Here is a 20,885-nt window from a genome sequence, read left to right on the forward strand (position 1 = left end):
TCCATGTTCAGCTTCCACAGTCCACCACCTACCACACTCTTCCCAATATCGCAAAGTCCCTCGCCTCCTGATCTTTCCATGCTCCTTCCTGGCCTCTGCCAAGCCCTAGATGAATCCAACTCTCCCCCACCTTCTCTACAGCGGCACTGAGGCAGGCTGGCGTCCTATGCACACGTCCCCAGAGGCCTCATCCTCCAGGACTCTCCATGCTGCCTGTTTCTGCCCCCTGCCTGGCTCGCTCTGCCACCTCACACGAAACAGTCCCCCTCCTCCATGCTCCCCAGACCTCCAGCTCCCTTTGCCTGCCTCCTCTTGGCGCATGACCATGTCTCCCACACTGCAGAGAAGACCGGGCTTTCACAGCAGCTCCCTCCATCTCTTGCTACAACCCCCCACCCTACTTGCATCTGCAGCAATTCTCTCCTTTCCACCCATGAGAATGGAAAGTTGAGCCACCCTGTCCAAGGCTAAGCTCTCTCACCACCCACGCTGTTTCCCTTCTCTCCACCTCCCGAGGCTCCACCAGTTACCCTCTTTTCCATGGTTTCTTTTTTTCCTATTGACTGTTTCCAATAGCATTTAAATATGCTTGAAATTTTCCCATCTTAAAAGAAAAATCCCAGGACGGGCGTGGTGGCTCACGCCTGTAATCCCAGCACTTTGGGAGTCCGAGGCGGGCGGATCACGAGGTCAGGAGATCCAGACCACCCTGGCTAACATGGTGAAACACTGTCTCTACTAAAATTACAAAAAAAAAAATTAGCTGGGTGTGGTGGTGGGTGCCTGTAGTCCCAGCTACCCGGGAGGCTGAGGCAGGAGAATGACGTGAACCCAGGAGGTGGAGCTTGCAATGAGCCAAGATCACGCCACTGCACTCCAGCCTGGACGACAGAGCAGGACTCTTTCTCAAAAAAAAAAAAAAAAAAAAAAAAAAAAAAAAAAATTAGCTGGGTGTAGTGGTGGGCGCGCCTACAAACCCAGCTACTTGGGAGGCTGAGGCAGGAGAATCACCTGAACCCGGGAGGTGGACGGAGGTTGCAGTGAGCTGAGATCGTGCCATTGCACTCCAGTCTGGGAGACAGAGCGACACTTTATCTCAAAAAAACAAAAACAAAACAAAACAAAATCCCACCCTCAGCTCCACAGCCCTCTCTAGCCATAGTGGTCCCCTCGTTCAGAGCTACACTTTCTGGCAACGTCTGGGCTTGCTGCCTCCACATCCTCAACACCCACAGAGGCCTCATGAAACATCCACCAGCTTTGGTCCTACCATGCACCAAGCTTCATCTCCAGGGCCACTCCTCCATGTTGCTCGGTCCAACAGGTACTCCTGACCGCTCAGCAGCATCTCGTCTACTTCTTGAAACTTTGTCTCCTTCCAACCTCCAAGTCGCTCCCCCTCCCCTGATTTCCTCTCATCTGCAGTCTTTCTTCTCAGGGTCCTTTAGCTCCAGCCCAGCCCTGGATTCCCACAGCCTGCCAAGCACTGCCATGTGGATGGCACACGGCATCTTGAACTTGGGTGTCTGAGACCAGCTGCAGTTTTCACACCTGCCTCTGCCCCATTTCCCATTCTATGCTAGCACCACTCTCCTCCCAGATTAACACACCAGAAACAAGATTCACCTCCACTTCCCTCCCCCTGGGCCCCTATTCATAACCCATTACCAAGTCTGACCAGTCAGCATCCCTGACGGTTCTCAGATCCACCACCATCACCTCACCTGGGCCACCATCTTTTCCCTGCACCGCTACAAAGCCTCCTAACCGGTCTCTGCTTCCTCACAGGCTGCCCTGTCCATTCTCACAGAGCAACCAGAGTCAGCTCTCCTGCCTACCCTGTGTCCCCAAGGCCCTGACTGCCATAGCTCCAGCAGCTACTGCAGCCACACTGGCCTGCTGCTTACCCTGTGACCATAACCATGTGCCTTGCAGCTGGAAGGCCTTCAGGCCTGCAGACTCTCCTGGAGGCCTGTGTGCTCCCTGCTCCTGTTCATTTACCAGTTGGCTCCCACCCTTCCTTCAGACCTTGGGGAAGTGTCACCTCCCCAAGGCAACCCTCTTTGACCCCTCAGATCAAAGGAGGTCTCATCACCTCTCCACCCTGTGTCTTCCATCCTACCTTTTTTTTTTTTTGGAGACGGAGTTTCACTCTTGCTGCCCAGGTTGGAGTGCAATGGCTCAATCTTGGCTCACCACAACTTCCGCCTCCCAGGTTCAAGCAATTCTCCTGCCTCAGCCTCCTGAGTAGCTGGGATTACAGGCATGTAGCACTATGCCCGGCTAATTTTGTATTTTTTAGTAGAGACGGGGTTTCTATGTTGGTCGGGCTGGTCTTGAACTCCCGACCTCAGATGACCTGCCCGCCTTGGCCTCCCAAAGTGCCAGGATTACAGGCGTGACCCATTGTGTCCGGCTCTTCCATCCTACTTTACACAAATGTCATTAAAAGCTCATTTGGAGGCCAGGCACGGTGGCTCACGTCTGTAATCCCAGCACTTTGGGGAGGCCAAGGTGGGCGGATCACCTGAGGTCAGGAGTTAGAGACCAGCCTGGCCAACATGGTGAAACTTTGTCTTTACTAAAAATACAAAAATTAGCCAGGCGTGGTGGTGGTTGCTTGCAATCCCACATACTCGGGAGGCTGAGGCAGGAGAATCACTTGACCCCAGCAGGCAGAGGTTGCAGTGAGCCGAGATGGTGCCATTGTACTGCAGCCTGGGTGACAAGAGCAAAACTCCGTCTCGAAAAATAAATAAAATAAAAAAGCTCATTTGGGTAATTACAGGTGCAATGTCTGTCTGCCCTGCTGGAATGCGGGATCCCCATGGGCAGATACCATGTGTCTGGTCATGCTGCCAGCCCTGTACCGTGCATGGGGCCTGGCCCCCAGCTGGAGCACAGCAGGTGCTTCTGGAATGAATCCATGAACACAAGGTCACACACAGCCTCCAGACATCACTGGTACATGCACATGGTCCCGCTTCATAAGGACCACTTCAGACACCGCCATGTTTATGGCCATCACATGGCCACATCAGATGTGGTCACCATCTCAATCCCACAATGCTACCCAGCCAGTCACATCCATGACACTCTATCACACAGAGTCTCACACAGCAGCTGAGTGTGGCTGTGTGACCACACACAGGACGCCCAGCAGCAACCACAGAGTCACACACACACACAGTCTACTGTCTGGGGGGCTACCGAGACCCACAAACACGGTCACAGGATCAGGCCACAGAGTTGCCCACAAAGACAAGGGTCATGCCCAAGATCCACTGATGCACATACACAGGTGCTGCACAGCCAGCTGGTCAGGTATGGTCACACACTCACACTCATGGGCAGTGCCACTCCCACAGCTGCAGCATCGGAGCCTCTCACACACAACACCAGAATCATCACACAGACAGCCTTGCAGACAGTCCCCTGCATGGCCACGTGGTCACAATTCAAGGCACACGTGGGCAGGCTGGGTCACATGGCTGCATTCTCAGACCTGTCCCCGAGTGCAGTCAGCTCAGGGTGATCACATGGCTCCTAGGTAACTTTCATGGGGAGTATGAGGAAGGGAATGTGGGTGATGGGTAGACGAGATGCGGGGCCATAGGGAGGAGAAACAGCCGCCAAAGCAGGTCTGGGACACGGCAGACCCACCAAGGATGGCCCATCAGCTAAGCTAGTGTGACCAGCACAGAGTGGGGACGGAGATGAGGCACAGACACAGAACTTACCTGGGCAGTGTGTGGGGCATGGGCGGGAGGAGGGCAGGAGGCTGGGCAGGGAGCAGGGAGGGCAGCAGCTGCCTGGACTGGACAGACTGGGAGGCACTTACCTGGCCCTCTCCCGAGGCCCAGACTCAGAGCCCAGGCCAGAGTTCGATTTGGCCAGCAGACCTGACCACCCCACCCGCCTGGTCGAGGGGGAAGGATGTGTGTGCGTGTGTGTGTGTGTGTGTGTGTGTGTGTGTGTGTCCCAGCCCAGGTGTAACAGGCAGCGGACTTGGGAGACACTTACTGGACTGTGCTGTGCGGGCCTCAATGGTGGGGGTGAAGACGCCCACCCCCATATCCGAGCGTGCAGCCAGCTGGAAGCGGTAGAGTGTGTCGGGCTTCAGGTCCTCTAGTGTGTAGGAGGAGGTTGGGTCGAAGGTCACCTTGTGCTGGGAAGAGCAGGGAGCACTCACTGACGGCTCTGAGCTCAAAGTCACTCAGAGGTTGCTCCCCAACACGCGCTGCAATGTGACACCTCTGGACCCACCATGGCTCCAGGACTGGCTCCACACCATAAGGCCACATGGAGCACAAAAGGAACTCAGGGCTCAGCCCATGCCACAGGCGCCTCACAGACCACATGGCCACAGGAGCCACCTGGGACACATGGCTTCTGGGGAAACTTTAGGCTCTGCCAGTCATGTGAGCCAAAGAGCCTAGGAAACCCAAAGCAGACCCTGGGGACTTTGCCCCCAGCACAGGGTGACAATGACTCCAGATTCATACAGGCTGTGCGGGCCACATGACACGCATGCACCACCAAGCCTCCAGCAGAAACCTTAGAGGCTGTGCCCACATAAGCCACAGAATCCAGAAAACACCCTCCTGGGTTAAGCCCATCACAGACCCTCAGGAACCAGGCGACCCCCTCAGCGCTTCTCTGCCCGCTGCACACCTGTTGGTCTTCATCCTCTGCCGCCCAGTACACCAGTTCATACATGATGATCCGCTCCTGAGGGGGCAGCAGCCACGAGAGCTGGATCCTGGTGTCCGACTCTACCTCGGCCTGGAAGTCCGCGGGCTGGGCAGGCACTGCAACACCCCATACCAGGCAGGTCAGCCTCGTCTGCGTGAGGTCAGGGGTGCCCAGGGAGGAGGGAACCGAGGAAGTCAGGTCTTAACCTCACACCCTTATCCTACATCCCAACTGACCACACATCTATGGAATACGGCACCTTGATCCTCCCAAGAGCCCCCAGCCTCACAGCTGAGGGAGGGGGAAAGGTGCCGCCACAACCTCAGCCTCCCCTTCTCTGCCGTCAGCTGCCCAGCTGGCATGCCCCCACCTACCTCCCTGCTGCGTCTTGACCTGGATGGTGGGGCTGGGAGGGCCATCGCCCACAGCGGTGAAGGCAAGCACACGCAGGCTGTAGGTGATGCCAGGCAGCAGGCTGCCCACGGTTGTGAGGAGCCCCGCATCGGTGTTGTGCTTGTGCCAGGCGTTCGGGGGGCGGCGGGAGTCCGGAGTATAGTAGACGCGGTATCCCCGCACCAGGCCGTTGGGCTCCTCGGGAGGCTCCCACTGCACCAGCATGGTGCTGGCGCTCAGCATGCGTGCCTGCACGCGGCGCGGTGGGCTGGAGGGCGCCTGTTCTCCCGTGCGTGCCCGCACTGCCTCGCTGGGCGGCCCTCGCCCGATGCTGTTCACCGCCAGCACGCGGAAGGCATATTCCGAGAAAGGGCTGAGGCCGCCAATGCTGTAGCGGGTGGTGGCCACACCATCCACCTCCTGAAAGGGGCCCTCCGTGCCCGCTGCACGGTACTGGATGCCATAGTAGGTTACAGGCTCCGAGTTCCCAGAGTCCCAGGTGAGGGTGACACTGGTGGCAGTTGTCTCTGTCACCACAAGATCAATCGGAGGCTTTGGAAGAGCTGGAGACAAAGTGGAAGGCTCAAAGCTGCCCGAGGTCAAGATCCTTAGGAACCAACCCTAGACTTGGGGATTATCCAGGATACCTGGTGGGGCCACCTGAGTGTGGCTGATACCCACAGCCTACCTTGAAAAATGGCTGGAAAAGCTTATGGTGACCTCTGAAGGCACAAGTGGGGGATGGTGGCCAGGCCCGTCAGTGCCCCCCCAGGCCTTGGGTCATTTAGTATGTACACATATCAACTGTGGGATTCACTGGACCCTCCCATCAGCACACATGACTCATCTAACAGACCTGGAGGTGACGTGACCCTTGCAGTCCCATGTAGATGAAAGGCACCCAGACTGGGTAGCAGCTATCTGCCTCTGCAGGTCACCTGAGCCCACCTGGTGGAGAGTATGTGTAATAGGCAGGGGAAGGGGAGACATTTCCTTAGGGACTGGCCCGGAATTTTAGAAAGTGTGATGGGGCTGCTGGCCCCACAGACTGTGTGGCTTGGCTCAAATTGAAGTGGAAAGGTCCTGAGTCCACAATCATTCAACAAATAATTAACAAGCACCCACTCAATGCCAGACACTGTGCTGGGGCTACAATGCCACACAGTCACATCCCTGCTCTCACGGAGTTTATACCTCAGTACAAGAGAGAATCAATAAACAAGTCGATCATACTCATGATTCTGCCATGTGCAAGGACAGCAGGAATCAGGGTGCTGAGGTGGAGTAAGATCCAGGGAATCTCCTTGGATGGGGTGATGAGGGAAGGAAAGCATCACCAAGCTGAGGCCTGGAGGGGGACATGGAGCCAGTGACAGAAGGGGCCGGGCAAGGAGCACGGCAAACGGAAAGCAGCATGTGTCTGGGCAGCTGGTGCGTGACAGGGTGGGAAGCCAGTGGCCCTGGGAGACCACAGTGAGGATCCTGATCTGTATCCTAAAACAACGGGAAGCCACTGGAAGGTGTTTCTCCCTTTCCTAAAAGGGAGTGACTTGATCCTGAATTACATTTTTTAAAGATCACTCAAGCTGCAAAACAGATAATGGATCAGAGGCTGCTGAGAATTAAAGCAGGGAGACCAGGAAGGAATCTGTTTTTGTTTTTTTTTTTTCATAGGGTCTCGCTCTGTCACTCAGGCTGGAGTGCAGTGGTGTGATCGCGGCTCACTGCATCACTGTAGCCTCACCCTCCTGTGCTCAAGTGATCCTCCTGTCTCAGCCTCCCAAGTAGCTGGGCCACAGGTGTGTGCCACCATGCCCAGTTTTTTTTTTTTTTTTTTTTTTTTTTTTTTGGTAGAGATGGGGGTCTCACTATGTTAACTGGGCTGGTCTCAAACTCCTGAGCTCAAGCAATCCTTCCAACTTGGCCTCTCAAAGCGCTAGGATTACAGGAATGAGCCACCGTGCCTGGCCAGAATCTGTTACATATTATGTGACATATGTGTAATATATGTGTGCCTGTCTCCAGGTATCAGGGCAGAGAGAACACACTTCCCCCTACTATTTTACCACACCCTTCTTGCTGGGAGGCTATTAAACCTGAAGGTCTGGTACTATGCAGCCGTTAGGAGGGTGAACTATGGATTCAGACCACACTGGGTTTAAGTCCCTGCTCTGTCATTTATTTTTGTGTGACCCTGGGCAAGTGATACACCCTCTCGTGCCTCGGTTCCCTCGTTTCAAATATGGAAATAATAAGAGCACCTATCTCCCAGGGTAAAACAGAAAAAAAAAATCAACTGTGCTTGCTAGCATGATGTCTGCCACCGACAAACTCAATATGCCTTAGCTATTATCATTAAGCCGACTAATAACGGAAATCCCTCCCTCCCTCTAAGGGCTGGAGGACCCCAGGGCAGGGACACCCAGGAAAGGGTAAGAATCCCTCAGCCATGCCTGTGCCCATGGCAGCCAGCTCACATTCGCCCACCACCAGGACTTCCCAGATGACGGGAGGGCACTGGTCACAGCACCTGCCACACTCACCTTTCACTGTGACCTGGGCTGTGGCCTCGATCATGCCCAGGGAGGAGATGGCCACACAGGTGTAGTTGGCGGAGCGCACGACATTGCTGAGCTCCAGGACATTGCGGCCGACTGGCATCTCATCCTCCTTGGTGAGCTCCTCGGCCCCCATCATCCACTTCACGTATGGCATGGGTGCACCCACTGCCACGCATGTCAGGTTCACGCTGCCGCCTGGCATCACCTCCTGGCTGCTGGGAGGGATGGAGAAACGAGGAGCCACGCGGCGCACTGCAGGAGGAGGGAGAGAGGCACTCACAGGCCGGGCAGGACACGACTGCATGGAAGGGCAGGGGCCCCTCATCCAGGAAGCCCCTCTGGTCAGAGCCAAACCCATGCTCAGAGACAGGAGGGGTGGCACCGCCGGACCCCAGCTCACCATCCACTCCCACCCCACCCACTTCCAGCCTAGAAGTGGCCCCCACACTCAGGGACTGTCTGGAGCACAATGTCTTACTCAATGAGAGATCTTGCAACCAAGCTCCCATTTTATAGCCTAGGAAACAGGCCTGTCAGGAAGGTCCTGTCTGCCCAGGGTCACACAGGGACTCAGTACAAGGTCCAGGCCTGGTCAGGACCACAACCCAGGGTGTCCTCCAGGGCCTATCTCTGCCTGCTCCTGGCTGGTGCACCAGGGAGAGAAAGCAGGCCCTAGGGTGGAGGGTCCTCAAAGCATGGCTGGGCAGAGCAGAAGGCCAGTCCAGACGGACACAGCCACCTGCTGTGGAGTCACTGCCTCCACCTCCAGGCCATGGCCTGAGGGGAAGAAATAAGGCAAGCGGCAGGCCTGCCTGCCAGGGTCTCAGCCATGCTCAGTGCACAACCTGGGAACCCAAGCAAAAGGGCTGCCCTCAGGAGGACTGGGGAGGGGCAGGGGTCAGGGCAGGCCAGGGACGTGGTCTGCGGGCAGGATGGGCATGACGATGGCAGTAACATGATGAGGGCGCCGAACAGACGGCTTCCTGCGCCAACAAACAAGGGTCTCAAGGGGAGGGGTGGCTGTGCCTGGCCATGACCTCCAGCCTTGGACTCCCCTGACCAGAGCTGTTCTGAGCTTCTCAGTCCAGGGTACAGCCTGGAACCACCACCCCCCTGAAGTTGTAAGCTTGGCACAGACACAGGAGCATGCAGAGGGAAGGAAGGTGACGAAACCCAGCCGTGGGCAGGCATGTCTGGCATGCAGATGGGCCATGCAGCTGGTGAGCAGAGGCCAGGGTGTGTCCTACACGGGCACTCTCACACGCAGGGCCAAAGGCGGCAGGCAGCAGGCTAGTCAGTACCCAAGAGCACTGCTGAGAGCACTGGTCTCTGAGGACCCTTGCCGGGGGGCCCAGGCATGCAAAGACCCTGCAGCACCACATCAGGAGCATCTCCACTATAAGCACCAGACTATGCTGCTCACACAGTCCCAAATCACAGAACCAGAGCTAGAAGCAACTTCAGAGACCACCCGGTCCAACGTCTGACCTCACTATACAGGGGTCAAAACTGAGACCCAGAGATCAGACATTCAGGAAGTCACCAGGTCCTGTCAACAGCGCGGCCTAACATATCTTCCAAATCCATGTATTTCTCTCCACACAGACAACTGCCACCACCAAAGTCCAAGCCACCATCATCCTTTCCTGAGTTGCTGCAATGGGTTCTGCATTGGTCCTCCTGCTTGTTGTCCCCTGCCCCAATTCCTGCTCACAGGCCCGTCACAAACAGCTGGCACAAATCTGATGCCACTCCCTGTTTAACAAGCTCCTGCATGGCTCCCAGTGACTCCTCTGCCCAGCCTACGAGACCCTACCTAACTTAGCACTCGCTTCAACTCCTTCCACAGCCTGCCTTACTTTGGTGCTCCAGACAGAACCAAACCCTGGCAGCCCGAGACCAGGCCTGACAGGTGCTGGTGGGCTGGATCTGTGTCCCCAGGTTCACCTACGGCATGAGAGTGTCTTGTAGACATTCAGGGTTCTGCCTTCTCCTCAAATCAATCAGCATTCCCATTGTCTTTAAGGAAACCACTTCTACCTGCATTCTTCGTACATGGGGCGTGTGACCCAGATCTGACTATGGAGAAACAGCCTTTGGACTTCCGCAGAAACTATTAGAAAAGCGACCTTCTCTCTCTACTGAGGTAGCTAAGCTTAGAGCAGCTGGGGATGGCTTCTCCCAACACACAGGAAAAGCTGCTTGAGAACAAAGATGTCGACAGAGGAGAGGAGAGCTCAGAAACAGACAGACAAATGCCTGGCCAACCTGTTTAAGTACCTGGATCTAGCCCTGCCCAGCACCAAATCTACTACACTTTTCAGGTTTGTAACACAAGAGTTCCTTCTTTTGCTTACGCTGGTATAAGTGGGTTTCTGTCATCTGTTCTAGTGCCAGGAGTCTCTACCAATGATGACAGCATGTCACAGACACAGTTCTTGTGGCAGAACAGGTGGATCCCGGGGCATGGCTGGCAAGTGTCTCATGGCAACAAAGGACTCTCTGAGCACGCTCCCCAAATGGTCCAAGGTGAGAGCAGGAGGCTCAGCCAGGATCACCACCCAGCCTGGCGGTGCATGCCCTCCCTCTGCTCTGGAGATGGGCCTCAGGGATGGGCACAGGGAGGCAGGTCTGTTTGCAGATCAGGTCCAGGCCTGCCACAGAAGCAGGGTGGGGGTAGCACAGAGGAGCAGCCTTAAGGAACCAAATCTCTCCTGTCCTCTCAGCCAGTGGGTGCCCTGTCTCCTCCTCTTCATGGGAAGGGAAGCTATGCTTAAGCACCTACTAGGTGCAGGTTTCCATGCTGTAGATGCTATCACCTGCCAATTACAGTCAAGGGAACTGATTTAAAACCAAGCCACGTGACCAAGTTTATATACGTAGTAGGAGTAGGTCTGTGTGATGAAAAACTGTCACCCTTTCGAGCCCTGGCTGACAGGCCTGAAAGAAGACCCAGAAGGCTCTGGGGACAAGCATCAGAATTAGCAGAGGCTGGCAGGAGAGGACGTTGCTCCAGCAGGCATAAGGATGGGTTTAGACAGCCTGTGCCAGGGAGAGGTCATGACTGCAGGCTTGACCCCAGTCAGTGGTGGAATCATGGGGCCTAATCAGGTCGCTGGATACCAGGACAAAGAGCCCCAGCAGAAGGAAGTAGGTCCTTGGCCAATAAACCTTGGTCATCAACCTAGAAACTTGACTGGACTTTACCCCCAAATTGTCCCTGGAGGACAGGGTCTTCAGGCCAAAAGGCAGACTTCATGGATCAGCCCTGGAGGTCAGGCCAATGCCCTGAGCCACACCTTCTAAAGCCTCCAACTCCTGTGGCTGTCAGGAAATTGAGGCGCTTCACAGAAGAGTTGTGTTTATTTTTTCCCTCCTAGATGCAGGTGGCAGGGAGAACTCTAGGGGCTAGGGATAAGTGTGAGAGGTCAACAGTGGCCTTTAGGGTCACCTGCAACACCAAGCAACGGCCTCAGGTCCAGAGGCTCCTGGGCACACCACCTTCACTCTCACAAGGACACTGGGCTTCAGCCACGCAGAAGCTTTACTGAGACTGAGACGTTTTCCATGTGAGGGAGGTCAGGGTATGTCTACAGAAGAAGGGTGGGGGAAACAGGCAAGGGACAACCTCCTTGTATTCCAAGTGCCAACGGGGACCCGCATCCTAGACCTGCCCAGATAGCCACCCCCAAGCCAACAGGCTGGAGTGGCTGGCATCTCACTGTAGCTGCCCCAACCATCCTCCTCCCACTGCTGCAGGCACAGGGCCTCCAAGAAGGAGCAGGCCTCACCCTGGACAGTCTATTGACAGAAGCAACAGCAGGGAAGGAAAAACTGGAGCTGGGAAAAATGCACTTATGGTCTAATCTTAGGCTCCAACAATGCCGGTCTATTACCGTTCCCCGTGCATCCTCAGTGCTGACATTTTATAGACAATTTCCAAAACAGGGCCCTGCCATTTCTGGATTATATTTCAGCTGTAACTTTTAAGTCTAATTATTTGCACTGACAACCCCCTATAATAGGGCGGTGCGGCACCCAGAGGCATCAGCATTCAGTAGAGTGACAGCCTAATAGCAGGGGGAGGCAGCCCCGCAATCTGCATTCACTCAGAGAAATTTCTCTGATGAAAATAACACAACATTAAGGAGGGGATGAGGGGCAGGATCCACTGTATCAAGATAAAATAACTCTTTAATAAATAACCTTGTGGCTGCCGCAGAGCAGTAATTAAATGCCGGCATACCCAGCACACAGTTTTAAGTAAAGCTGGAAAAACGTAAGATGCAATTATCAGCACCAAACAAATTACCAGCCCAGCAAATCCCCCTGGAATATTTAGAAACTCATTTCTGCCTTCCCGCTGAATATTTGTGCATGTGCTTATTTTTGGTGGGACCATAGGGTGGGGCAGCGGTGGGGTGGGGGAAGGGAGGGGACGAGGGACCAGGAGGGTAGAGGAAGAGGCATGGAAGGAGCCACTGTGGGCTGGGCTGTCTTTGCTGATGACTGTTTTCTGGACGCCCTGGCAGATCCGCCCCGTCAGCAAAATGGTGTAACAGAAATGCCCCAGTGCTCAAGAGTGCATATGGATGGATGCTCAGGGCTGATATCTGAGCCGAGATTATAGCCCTCCTCTCGACTGGCTCCCTCACCCTCACAGAGGAAACTCAAGCCACGGAGGATGTGGCAGAGGGAATCAGGATGGCCTGGGTTTGCTCCCTGAGGCTCAGCCTGTCCTACACTGCTATCCTGAACCCCCAAAACCCAATGGACAGGTGAGTCTCCTCTGACCACACAGACCATGTGATACGTGAATGACCGCTAGCCCCTGCTGCCAACCCCAGCATCAGGGGTGGGGGTCTGGCTCCAAGGGTGGGGCGGAAAACCAAGCCCCAAACAGGCCTGCTCTAGAATGGGCTCAAGGACAGTCTCCAGGAAACCCTTCCTAACCTGTGGCTGAGTCAGGGGCCACTTCCAGGCTCCCATATGGATCCTGCTAAGTTGCAGCTGACCGTTCAGTCACTCCAGGTGGAAACAACTTGAGTCTGAATGCAAAGCATCAAGCTAAGGAATGTCAGTTAGCTGGCTGGTAGGCTAAATTCCACCCTCAGACAGACACGGGAGCTAGCTGGGAAGCTTGGGCAGAGGGGCCTGGGGCAGGTAGGAGGATCTTAATTTGGATCTGGCTGGAGAAGGAAAAGACAACCTTATGGGAGACTTCCTCCGGGTGCCAAGATGATGCTACAAACCCTGTGCCATGGACACCAAGCTCCCTGAGGCAGACCAGGGCTGACTGCCCCATTAAGCCCTGGTGGGGGACCTGAGGGCCTCAAGGACAGGGTACACACTGCAAGACTTTTGCCCTGTGCTGCAGGATATTGGGAGGACAGCCTACTCTAGCCTCTTGCCTTAATGTTCCAGTAGTTTCGGCTGAGCCTGGGTCTCTAGGCGAGGAGGACGGTGAAAGGTCCCACAGGTGCACACAAAGCGCTACAGCTCTTACGCCTCTCTCTGACCACAGCCCCCGACAAACATTCCTGAGCACCGCCTGGATCAGACAGCTGGCCCGGCCTGGGTGCAAAGGTGGGGTGCAGTTTCATGCCATGCAGCATGCCCACCCCACCACCCTTGCAGGGGAACCAGGCTAAGGGGACATGCAGACACGTGGTGCACCAGGGACCCAAGCAGCAGGAACATGCAGGTCAGGGGTCTGCCCACCCATCCCTGGTCCTGCCTGCCCGCCGGCCCAAACAACAGAGACTAGCAGGCAGGCACGGCGCAGTGAGCCTGAGGGAGCTGACCGAGCCCACTGGGCCCTACTGACAGGCGCGTCCCATCGACGGGCGAACTGTAGATGGATAAGAAGTGAAAAGGACCAACCTTCTCGCTGATCTGAGAGATGAGAGTTTGGGTTGATGGCAGAGTGCGATGAAGATGAGGAGGGAATAAAAAAAAGACAAGGAGAAACACAGAGAGAGTAAAAACAGGCCAACCTTCATCTGCCCACACACACGGAGACGAGACGAGACTCCTGTGCCCCCTCGCACACACACATGCACACAGGTGCACACGAACCACATCGCTCACAAAAGACTCAGGACTCATGGAGGACATGGTGGACAGGGCTGAGGCCCGCCAGCAGGCGCCAGGGAGGCCAAGGGTGGGCCGGGGCAGGTGGAAATGGGGCACAGGCAGGCCCCCAGGCCTCACACGCACCCCACAGCTCAGACAGACCCTGTGGACTGGGCTCTGGGGTCAAGGCCCACCCAGCCCACAAACCTGCCAAGGTACACGAGCCACTAGAAGCCACCCCCACACACACCACCGGTGTGAGGAGCATGTCTGGGCACCTGTGGGGAGAAAGGCACTGTCCCTGTTTTAGACAGCTGTGGCCCCGCAGCCAGGTCCCTGGAGAGAAGGGGGAAGGCTGGTAGTCCTGGCACAGGTAGGCCAGGCTCTGAGGAGGGCAGGGCTCCACCCTGGCCCCAGCAGCTGTACACCCAGAGAGCTGTAGATGGAAGGAGAGAATGAGTCACTCAGGGAGAGTCAGGTGGTGACGGAGAAAGGCTCTGGCCCACCCAGCATGCCTGGGCCTGCTAGACTGTGGGTGGAGCTGCGGGCAACTGTGAACAAAGTCAGATGTAACTGGATGACACATCCCCCCACAGTGCTATCCGAAAGGCTACTGACTAGTAGCCGAGTGCTAGCCGCAGAGGCTACTGACTAGCAAGTGCTTCCTGTGTGCCTGGCAATGTGCCGGGTGCTTCACGTGTACTGTCTCATTAAATGTGGCGTGGCCTCAGAGAGCGACACTGGGACCCCTGATAATTTGGGGGACAGAAGGGAGATGTGAGGTAGACACCGAAGCCAAGTCTGATGAGGAGACGAAGGCTTGCGGCCAGTGGACACAAGAGAAGAGAGTCAGATGGGTGGAGACAATGGCAGTGGGAGGCCATCAGTAATTTCCCCCAGGTGACATGTGGCAACGTTTGTTTTGACTGAGCGGTGCTACTGGCATCTAGTGAGCTAGAGATGCTGCTAAATACCTCCAATGCACAGGATGGCCCCTCACAACTAAGAATTGTCCAGCCCAAAATGTCAACAGTGCTGCGACTGAGAAGCTCAGGGATAGAGCCCACATCAAGCCATCTGAGGCTCAGGAGCCTGCTGTGGGAGGAAACCTCGAAGCCTCTCTACTGGGAGATGAACGGGGTGCAGGCCAGCAAGCAGGCTGGCACTGGGGACTCCTCCACGGCCATCCACCCACAAGCAGGGCTCAGGAGGCAGAGCTGGTGGTCAGCCCAGTACAGGCTGTCCCCAGGCGCTGGGGCTGAAGGGCCCCTAGTACTGCTGAGGGCAGAAGGCAGGGGTTTTGCCAGCCATGAGATGACGAGGGGTGGGGGAACCAGAGGCAAGGGACCCAGGGAGCAGGGCCTTTCAGGTGTGCGGAAGTCCTGTCAGTAGGACAGCAGGCCTATCCTGCGCCTATGGGGCAGGTTGCTCTTGGCAAAGCAGGGTGGTGTAGATTCAGTTAGGGTCTACATGAAACAGGTCCTGGGGACAGAGCTTAGAAACGGTCCTGAGACATCAGGGCCCACAGGAATGTCGTATGTGTGTGTGAGAGAGACAACAGAAGTCAGGTTTGGCTGTTTTGGAGTCCCTGGCAAGTGGGGTTGGAACTAAAGGAACCCCCATATTTCCTACCAAAAGGCATGTGGGGATGGAGCCAGAAGGGTAGATTCAAGAAGAGCTGGTAGGGGTAGGGGATGGGCCATGGCAGGAGCCAGTCAGGGCCCTGCCTGAGTCTACCATGTGTAAACAGGGAGCCCCACAGACAGGGATGCTCCAAGGGGCTGCATGTAAGAGCTCCCCGGGCAGTGACTGAGCTGCCAGCTACAGCAGCTGAGCTCAGCAGATCTCCAAAGAGACCCACTGCCCTGCATCCAGGGCTGGGGCCAGTGTAACAGTGACTTCAGAGAATGCTGCCTAGTCAAGAGGACAATGCAGGGGTCCATCCACCTCTGGGCCTTCTCCTGCCTCAGCATTGCCTCCTGTAGCTGTGCCCTCGGAAATGTGCCCATAGGCCACGCCCTTGCAGCTGGCTTGGGTTTACAGTGGCTCTACTGGGCCTCTCCTCTCCCTGGTGCAGCCACATGCAGACAAAGGCTTTCTTGCTGAGGCCTGGAACTGCCACTCTCTCGACCCTACAGTCTTGGGAGGAGAGCTCTAGGGAGCAAAGCATTTGCGATGGCCAGGATGGGAGGAGGCAGATCTTTGAGAAGGGTCATTCCAGCTGCTCCTCTGTTGCAGTGGACTCGCCAGCCCCCATGCCTGCCAGACACTCTGCCTGGGGCAGGGTGGGGCCGAGGCTGTGCCGCTTACAACTCCACTCCTCTAGGCCATTTGGGAAGTTTTCGGGCTCTTGTTCCTGAAGACAGACAAGCTGACCTGAGGCCTGAGCCTTGATGAGCAAGACACCTGACAGTAAGCTAGGGGACCTCCCAACCCATGCCCCCAACTCTCATGAAGCATCTTTAATAGTCTCTGAAGCACAATTTGCCCACCACAAATAGCTCCTCTGCAGCTCAACTGGTCACCAAATAGGCTGGCAGCCTGTGGCCTCTCCAGAACCACCCTCTCCCATGACAGACAGCAACCCCTTGATAAGTGTATTTTGGTTGACAGCCTAATTCTCTCTGCTCTGAGTAAGCAAGTCTGACCACATGGCCCCAAAGAGTCGGACAGGCCACCGCCATCACCCACCAAGTGCACTGGGTGGAGAGTCAGATGACACCCCTCAGGAAGCCGCGCTAAGCACTTGGTGTGATGGAATCATCACTGCAAGGTGCCACATCCACTTTCCTTTACAAATCCCCTGGGTGGAGACAGTTTTACTTTTTTTTTTTTTTTTTTGAGATGGAGTCTTGCTCTTTCACCAAGCTGGAGTGCAGTGGCACGATTTCGGCTCACTGCAACCTCCGGTTCAAGCGATTCTCCTGCCTCAGCCTCCCGAGTAGCTGGGATTACAGGCACGCGCCACCACGCCCAGCTAATTTTTGTATTTTTAATAGAGATGGGGTTTCATCACGTTGGCCAGGATGGTCTCGATCTCCTGACCTCGTGATCTGCCTACCTCAGCCTCCCAAAGTGCTGGGATTACAGGCGTGAGCCACCACACCCGGCCGACAGTTTAACTTTTAATGACATCTACCTGTACAGGAGGGCTAGGTGAGGGGACAGTGTGAGGGTAGAAGTGGCTCTCAGGGCCCCTCCTGGGCACATGTATACCAGATCCAGTGTGTTCTCAGGAAAGGGCAAGGTGGCCAGCTTTAGTCACCCTTAGGCTGTGAGCATAGCAGAGATTGGAAACCCCAAAACAGTCCCCAGGCTCCCCTCTGCTGGGAACTTTGACTTCCAGAAAGCACACTGTCAACTCGCTCCCAGCAAGAAACATCTGGAACACACCAGGTGCTCACCCGAGGCAACATAACCACAGGGGCTCACAGCTGAACACAAGGGTTCCTCCAGGAAGGCCCCAGGCAGACCTGGCCAGAGGATAGGTTCACCTGGCCTGGTCCGTTCCTGAGGCCTGACTACCCCAAAGCCCAGAGCCATGGTGGTTCTGGAGCCCACCATGCTGCGGTAGGCAGGAGGATGTACTGAAGGAAAGCCAGGCCAGGTATGCATGCATTTACACACAGATAAGTGTGCCCGTGTGTGCACACACACATGCACATACACCAAGAAGTCGGCTTGGATGGCTCCAAATTCCCATGAGGCTCCGGGCCCATGCGGCAGGACCTACAAGAGATACAAATGCTCCCAAGAGTGGCTGCTTCCCCATGGGCCTGCAGGGAAGGAAGGCAAAGTAGTGGCAGACGCCAGGAGCTTGCCCAGTGGGAGCTGTTGCTGCTGCTGCTGCTAACGCTGCTGCAGAAAGAAGCAGGAAGGAGAAGAGACTGGGCCCATGGCAGTCCCTTGCATGTCTGCACCAAGGGCTCTGGGCAGAGAGCCCGGCAGGTGCAGCACAGCTCCGTGGTGACAGGGGCCAGGCACTGCCTGAGTCCTTACCTCGCACATACAGGTTCGCCGGGGCTGAGTAACGTGTTCCTGCCGAGTTGGTCGCCACACACTCGTACTTGCCTTGGTCGGATTCCTCACTGCTCTCTATCTGCAAGGCACCTGTGGGGACACGAAGTGAGAGGTCAGGCACGGCCCATGTCGAGTGTGGCCTGGAACACGGTGAGAGGTCTCGACAGCGTCTGTGGCTGATGTTGACCAGATGTCGAAGCTCATCCAGGCCACACCCTGGCACCCCTGCTGCTTCCAGGAAGCTCTCCCTGAAGAGTCCAGTGGCCTCCTGGCTAGAACCAAGGGTTGTGCTTTGGAGCACAATCTCATGCTCCCCACAGTCCAGCAAGACCCGTCTTTGCTCTGCCAGGGACCGTACCCCAACCCCCAGCTCCATTCAGTTTCTGCCATACTCTTGCCAGTACTGGAGCCTGTTTCCCAATCAACATCCCTGTTAAGTGTTCCTGGCCCCGCAGCCCCGCTAAGCCAGTCAGAGCCAGGTGTGGGAGCAGCCTGCAGACTGGCGGGCCTGGGATTCACAAGCACGCCATGCCCTCATCAGGCTGGAGCTTGAGAATTTGCCGCCCACCAGTAAGGAATGGGCTTGCCCTGGGGGCCTGGTGCCCAGCAGCCTCTGCTCCCAGCACCATCTTCCCCTCCTACTCCACCCCCTCCCCGCCAGCCCCACCCATTCCGGCTCCTCTCCTCAGCCCAGTGCTGCTAAAGTGCTTCGACCCACCACGGCTCCTGCATAATTCAAGAGGCTAATGGAGGTTGGAGCTCCCACTCGGGCCAGTGCCCTGAGGGGCTGCTCTGGCCGCAGACGGACAGACAGGAGCCAGGATTGGGGTGGGCAGCAAAAGGACCCTCAGAAAAGGTGGAGGAATCTTGGCCTTAAGGCCAGTTCTGACAGGTCCCGGTGGGGGAGGCCAAGGCAGAGCAGCAGGGTGGGGGCGGACCCACTGGACTTGGCCATCCCCTGGCCCCACCAATAAACACTTTAAAAAACTGCTTGTGAAAGCACACTGGGCAAGCTGTCTGTGACAGACACACCCCCGGGCACAGGCAGCACACCCCTCCCTGGAACAATCCAACAGACAATTACACCCACACAGGATGGTCCAACAGTTAAGAACCCCCACAGGACACAGTCTGACAAAACCACCTCCTGCACAGAACAGCCAGCCTGACCTGACAGCCCCCACCTTCCCAGGGCCCAGGCTGATGGACAATCACACCCACACAGGACAAGGACAGAAGCTGCCGGGCCCCCCCTGCCTGGACTAGACAGGAGCCAGAGGAAGAGTTCCAAGTCATGCTCTCACGGTTGGGGCCCAAAGGGGTACCACCCTGGGTCTGACCTATAGCCACCTCACTACCTGATGTCCCTCTTCCACCATCTAACCCAGGGCAGCAGAAGGGACTGGGAACCCCCAGGGGGCTGGGAGCTGGAGGTGAAGAAGAGGGGAGGCCACCAATGCAGGATGCAGGACCAGCCTGCCTCTTTGGTGCTGGCCTCAGCCCTCCCTACCAGGTGCCAGGGAGCACCAGGGCCCAGTGCACATGCCAAACACATCTCCTTTAAGAGCAGCCCTGATGGGCATCCAACAGGTCATGCTGATGGGATGGATGGACACTGGTACAGAAAATGTTCATTCAAGCAGGTGGGGTTCAGGCCCCTGAGGGGTCGAGGCTGCCCTAAGGTCACCTCAGTGAGGCAGGGGGGTGTGGGTGGAGTGGGGGAGACCTGGTGGCTGGTGCCACAGGCTTGGGGCAGAAAGTGGTTCCTGGGTGGAATTTCTGACCCAGAAAACAGGAGGTTCCTCTGCAACAAGAGCCTAAGAGTGGTCAGGGAGCCTAACAGAGACCGGGTGCCTATTTGCATACAGAAACCCCCAAATCTGGAACCAACACCAGGACCCAGGAGCAGGGACAGCAAAGAGTCAGCACAGGCTGAGTAGATGGGCAGGGGGTGGGGGGGCTGCCAGGTGAAGCAAGAGCCAGCCTCCAGGTGATGGGCAAGATAGCACCCAGGAAGGCAGCTGCTCTTCCCTGAGACCATCCTGGTCCTGAGCTCTGAAGGTCTAGATGTGCCCAGACACTGCGAGAACTGGAGAAAAATGATGTGAATAGACAAGCCACCATTTTACAAGTGTCTGCTCTGCGCCAGACACTACATATCCTCCTCTCCTCTAATTCTCATGACCCTGTGCGGCAGGTGGCCGTGAACCAATTTAAAGAGGAAACACACTTCTGAGAGATGAACTGAGTTTCTGAAGATCACATAGGTGGTAAGTCAGACTTGAACCCGGATCTTCCTGAGTCCAGAATCTGTGCTTTTAACTCTTAGGCTGCAGGGCCCTGCTGTGTGGAGGCAGCCTAGCAGGGACTCTGAGCTGACAGGTCAGGTGATGGAGTTACGCACGAGCCTGTTTACCTCCCTGTTGTCATCCCAGCACCTACACGGAAGTCTTAAGTGAATGTTCCTCCTAATCCTTGCCAGGCTGAAGGGATGATCCTCATTCTACCACAGTACAGAGCCAGAATACTAAAGGGAAAGTCAAGTAATAATTGAGGTCCCCCCAAAAGAGGAGACTGTCAAGAGAAAACGCAAGGCTTGGTCATGCTCTTCAACCTCACGGGAAGCTTTTCTGTCTAGGGAAGCCAGGGGACAGGAAGCTAAGTTTCACAGTAGGAGCTGATGGGGTCCCTTCTGTGGGGATGGCCTGGAAGGCCTGGGCAGCAGGGCTTGCCGTCCAAGGCGGGGCCCGGCGAGTATCTTCACAATTCAGACTTGCAATGGATGAATCCACAGGAGGGAATGACTGAGAGTGGATGTGTGTGGTGGCTGGTGGTGTTGGGGGTGCTGGAGCTGGAGATGAGGAGGCTGAAGAGGTTGGGATGGGGATGGGGAGGTGACAGACTGGACGGGATGGAGTGGAGGTGACGGCAGTGGCAAGGCGTGGTGTGGCGAGAGGCACGGACAGCATTCTTACCTCTGATTGGTGAACCACCTGGCGAGGTAATTTGAATGCAAATAAGATCAGAGAGAAGCATTAGTACAAAAGGAAGGAAAGCCACACAAAGCCAAATCAGGTAAAATAAAACACAAGAAAGGGCCTTAAATACATGGAGAAATTGAGGCCTGAGTTAGGCCGACAC

At 56.0% G+C, this 20,885-nt stretch overlaps 1 protein-coding gene across 19 annotated transcripts in view; it reads right to left on the reverse strand.

Moving 5' to 3' along the window:
* The window catches only part of PTPRF (protein tyrosine phosphatase receptor type F), a 95,364-nt gene that overhangs the window by 27,425 nt on the left and 47,054 nt on the right, over nucleotides 1-20,885 (reverse strand). For 12 of the 19 annotated variants that reach the window (XM_054491387.2, XM_063656973.1, XM_054491459.2 and 9 more), the window contains 6 exons: nucleotides 20,720-20,737; nucleotides 17,724-17,834; nucleotides 7,632-7,901; nucleotides 5,070-5,651; nucleotides 4,675-4,811; nucleotides 4,024-4,168 (listed from right to left, as the gene is read on the reverse strand). In XM_054491387.2, the coding sequence (XP_054347362.1) occupies nucleotides 4,024-4,168; nucleotides 4,675-4,811; nucleotides 5,070-5,651; nucleotides 7,632-7,901; nucleotides 17,724-17,834; nucleotides 20,720-20,737 (1,263 nt within the window). The remainder of the gene's footprint in view (nucleotides 1-4,023; nucleotides 4,169-4,674; nucleotides 4,812-5,069; nucleotides 5,652-7,631; nucleotides 7,902-17,723; nucleotides 17,835-20,719; nucleotides 20,738-20,885) is intronic. The other 7 variants (XM_054491517.2, XM_054491469.2, XM_054491510.2 and 4 more) reach the window with 1 other exon arrangement.

This window comes from Pongo pygmaeus, chromosome 1 (assembly GCF_028885625.2).
Source record: "Pongo pygmaeus isolate AG05252 chromosome 1, NHGRI_mPonPyg2-v2.0_pri, whole genome shotgun sequence".
Taxonomy (NCBI): Eukaryota; Metazoa; Chordata; class Mammalia; order Primates; family Hominidae; genus Pongo; species Pongo pygmaeus.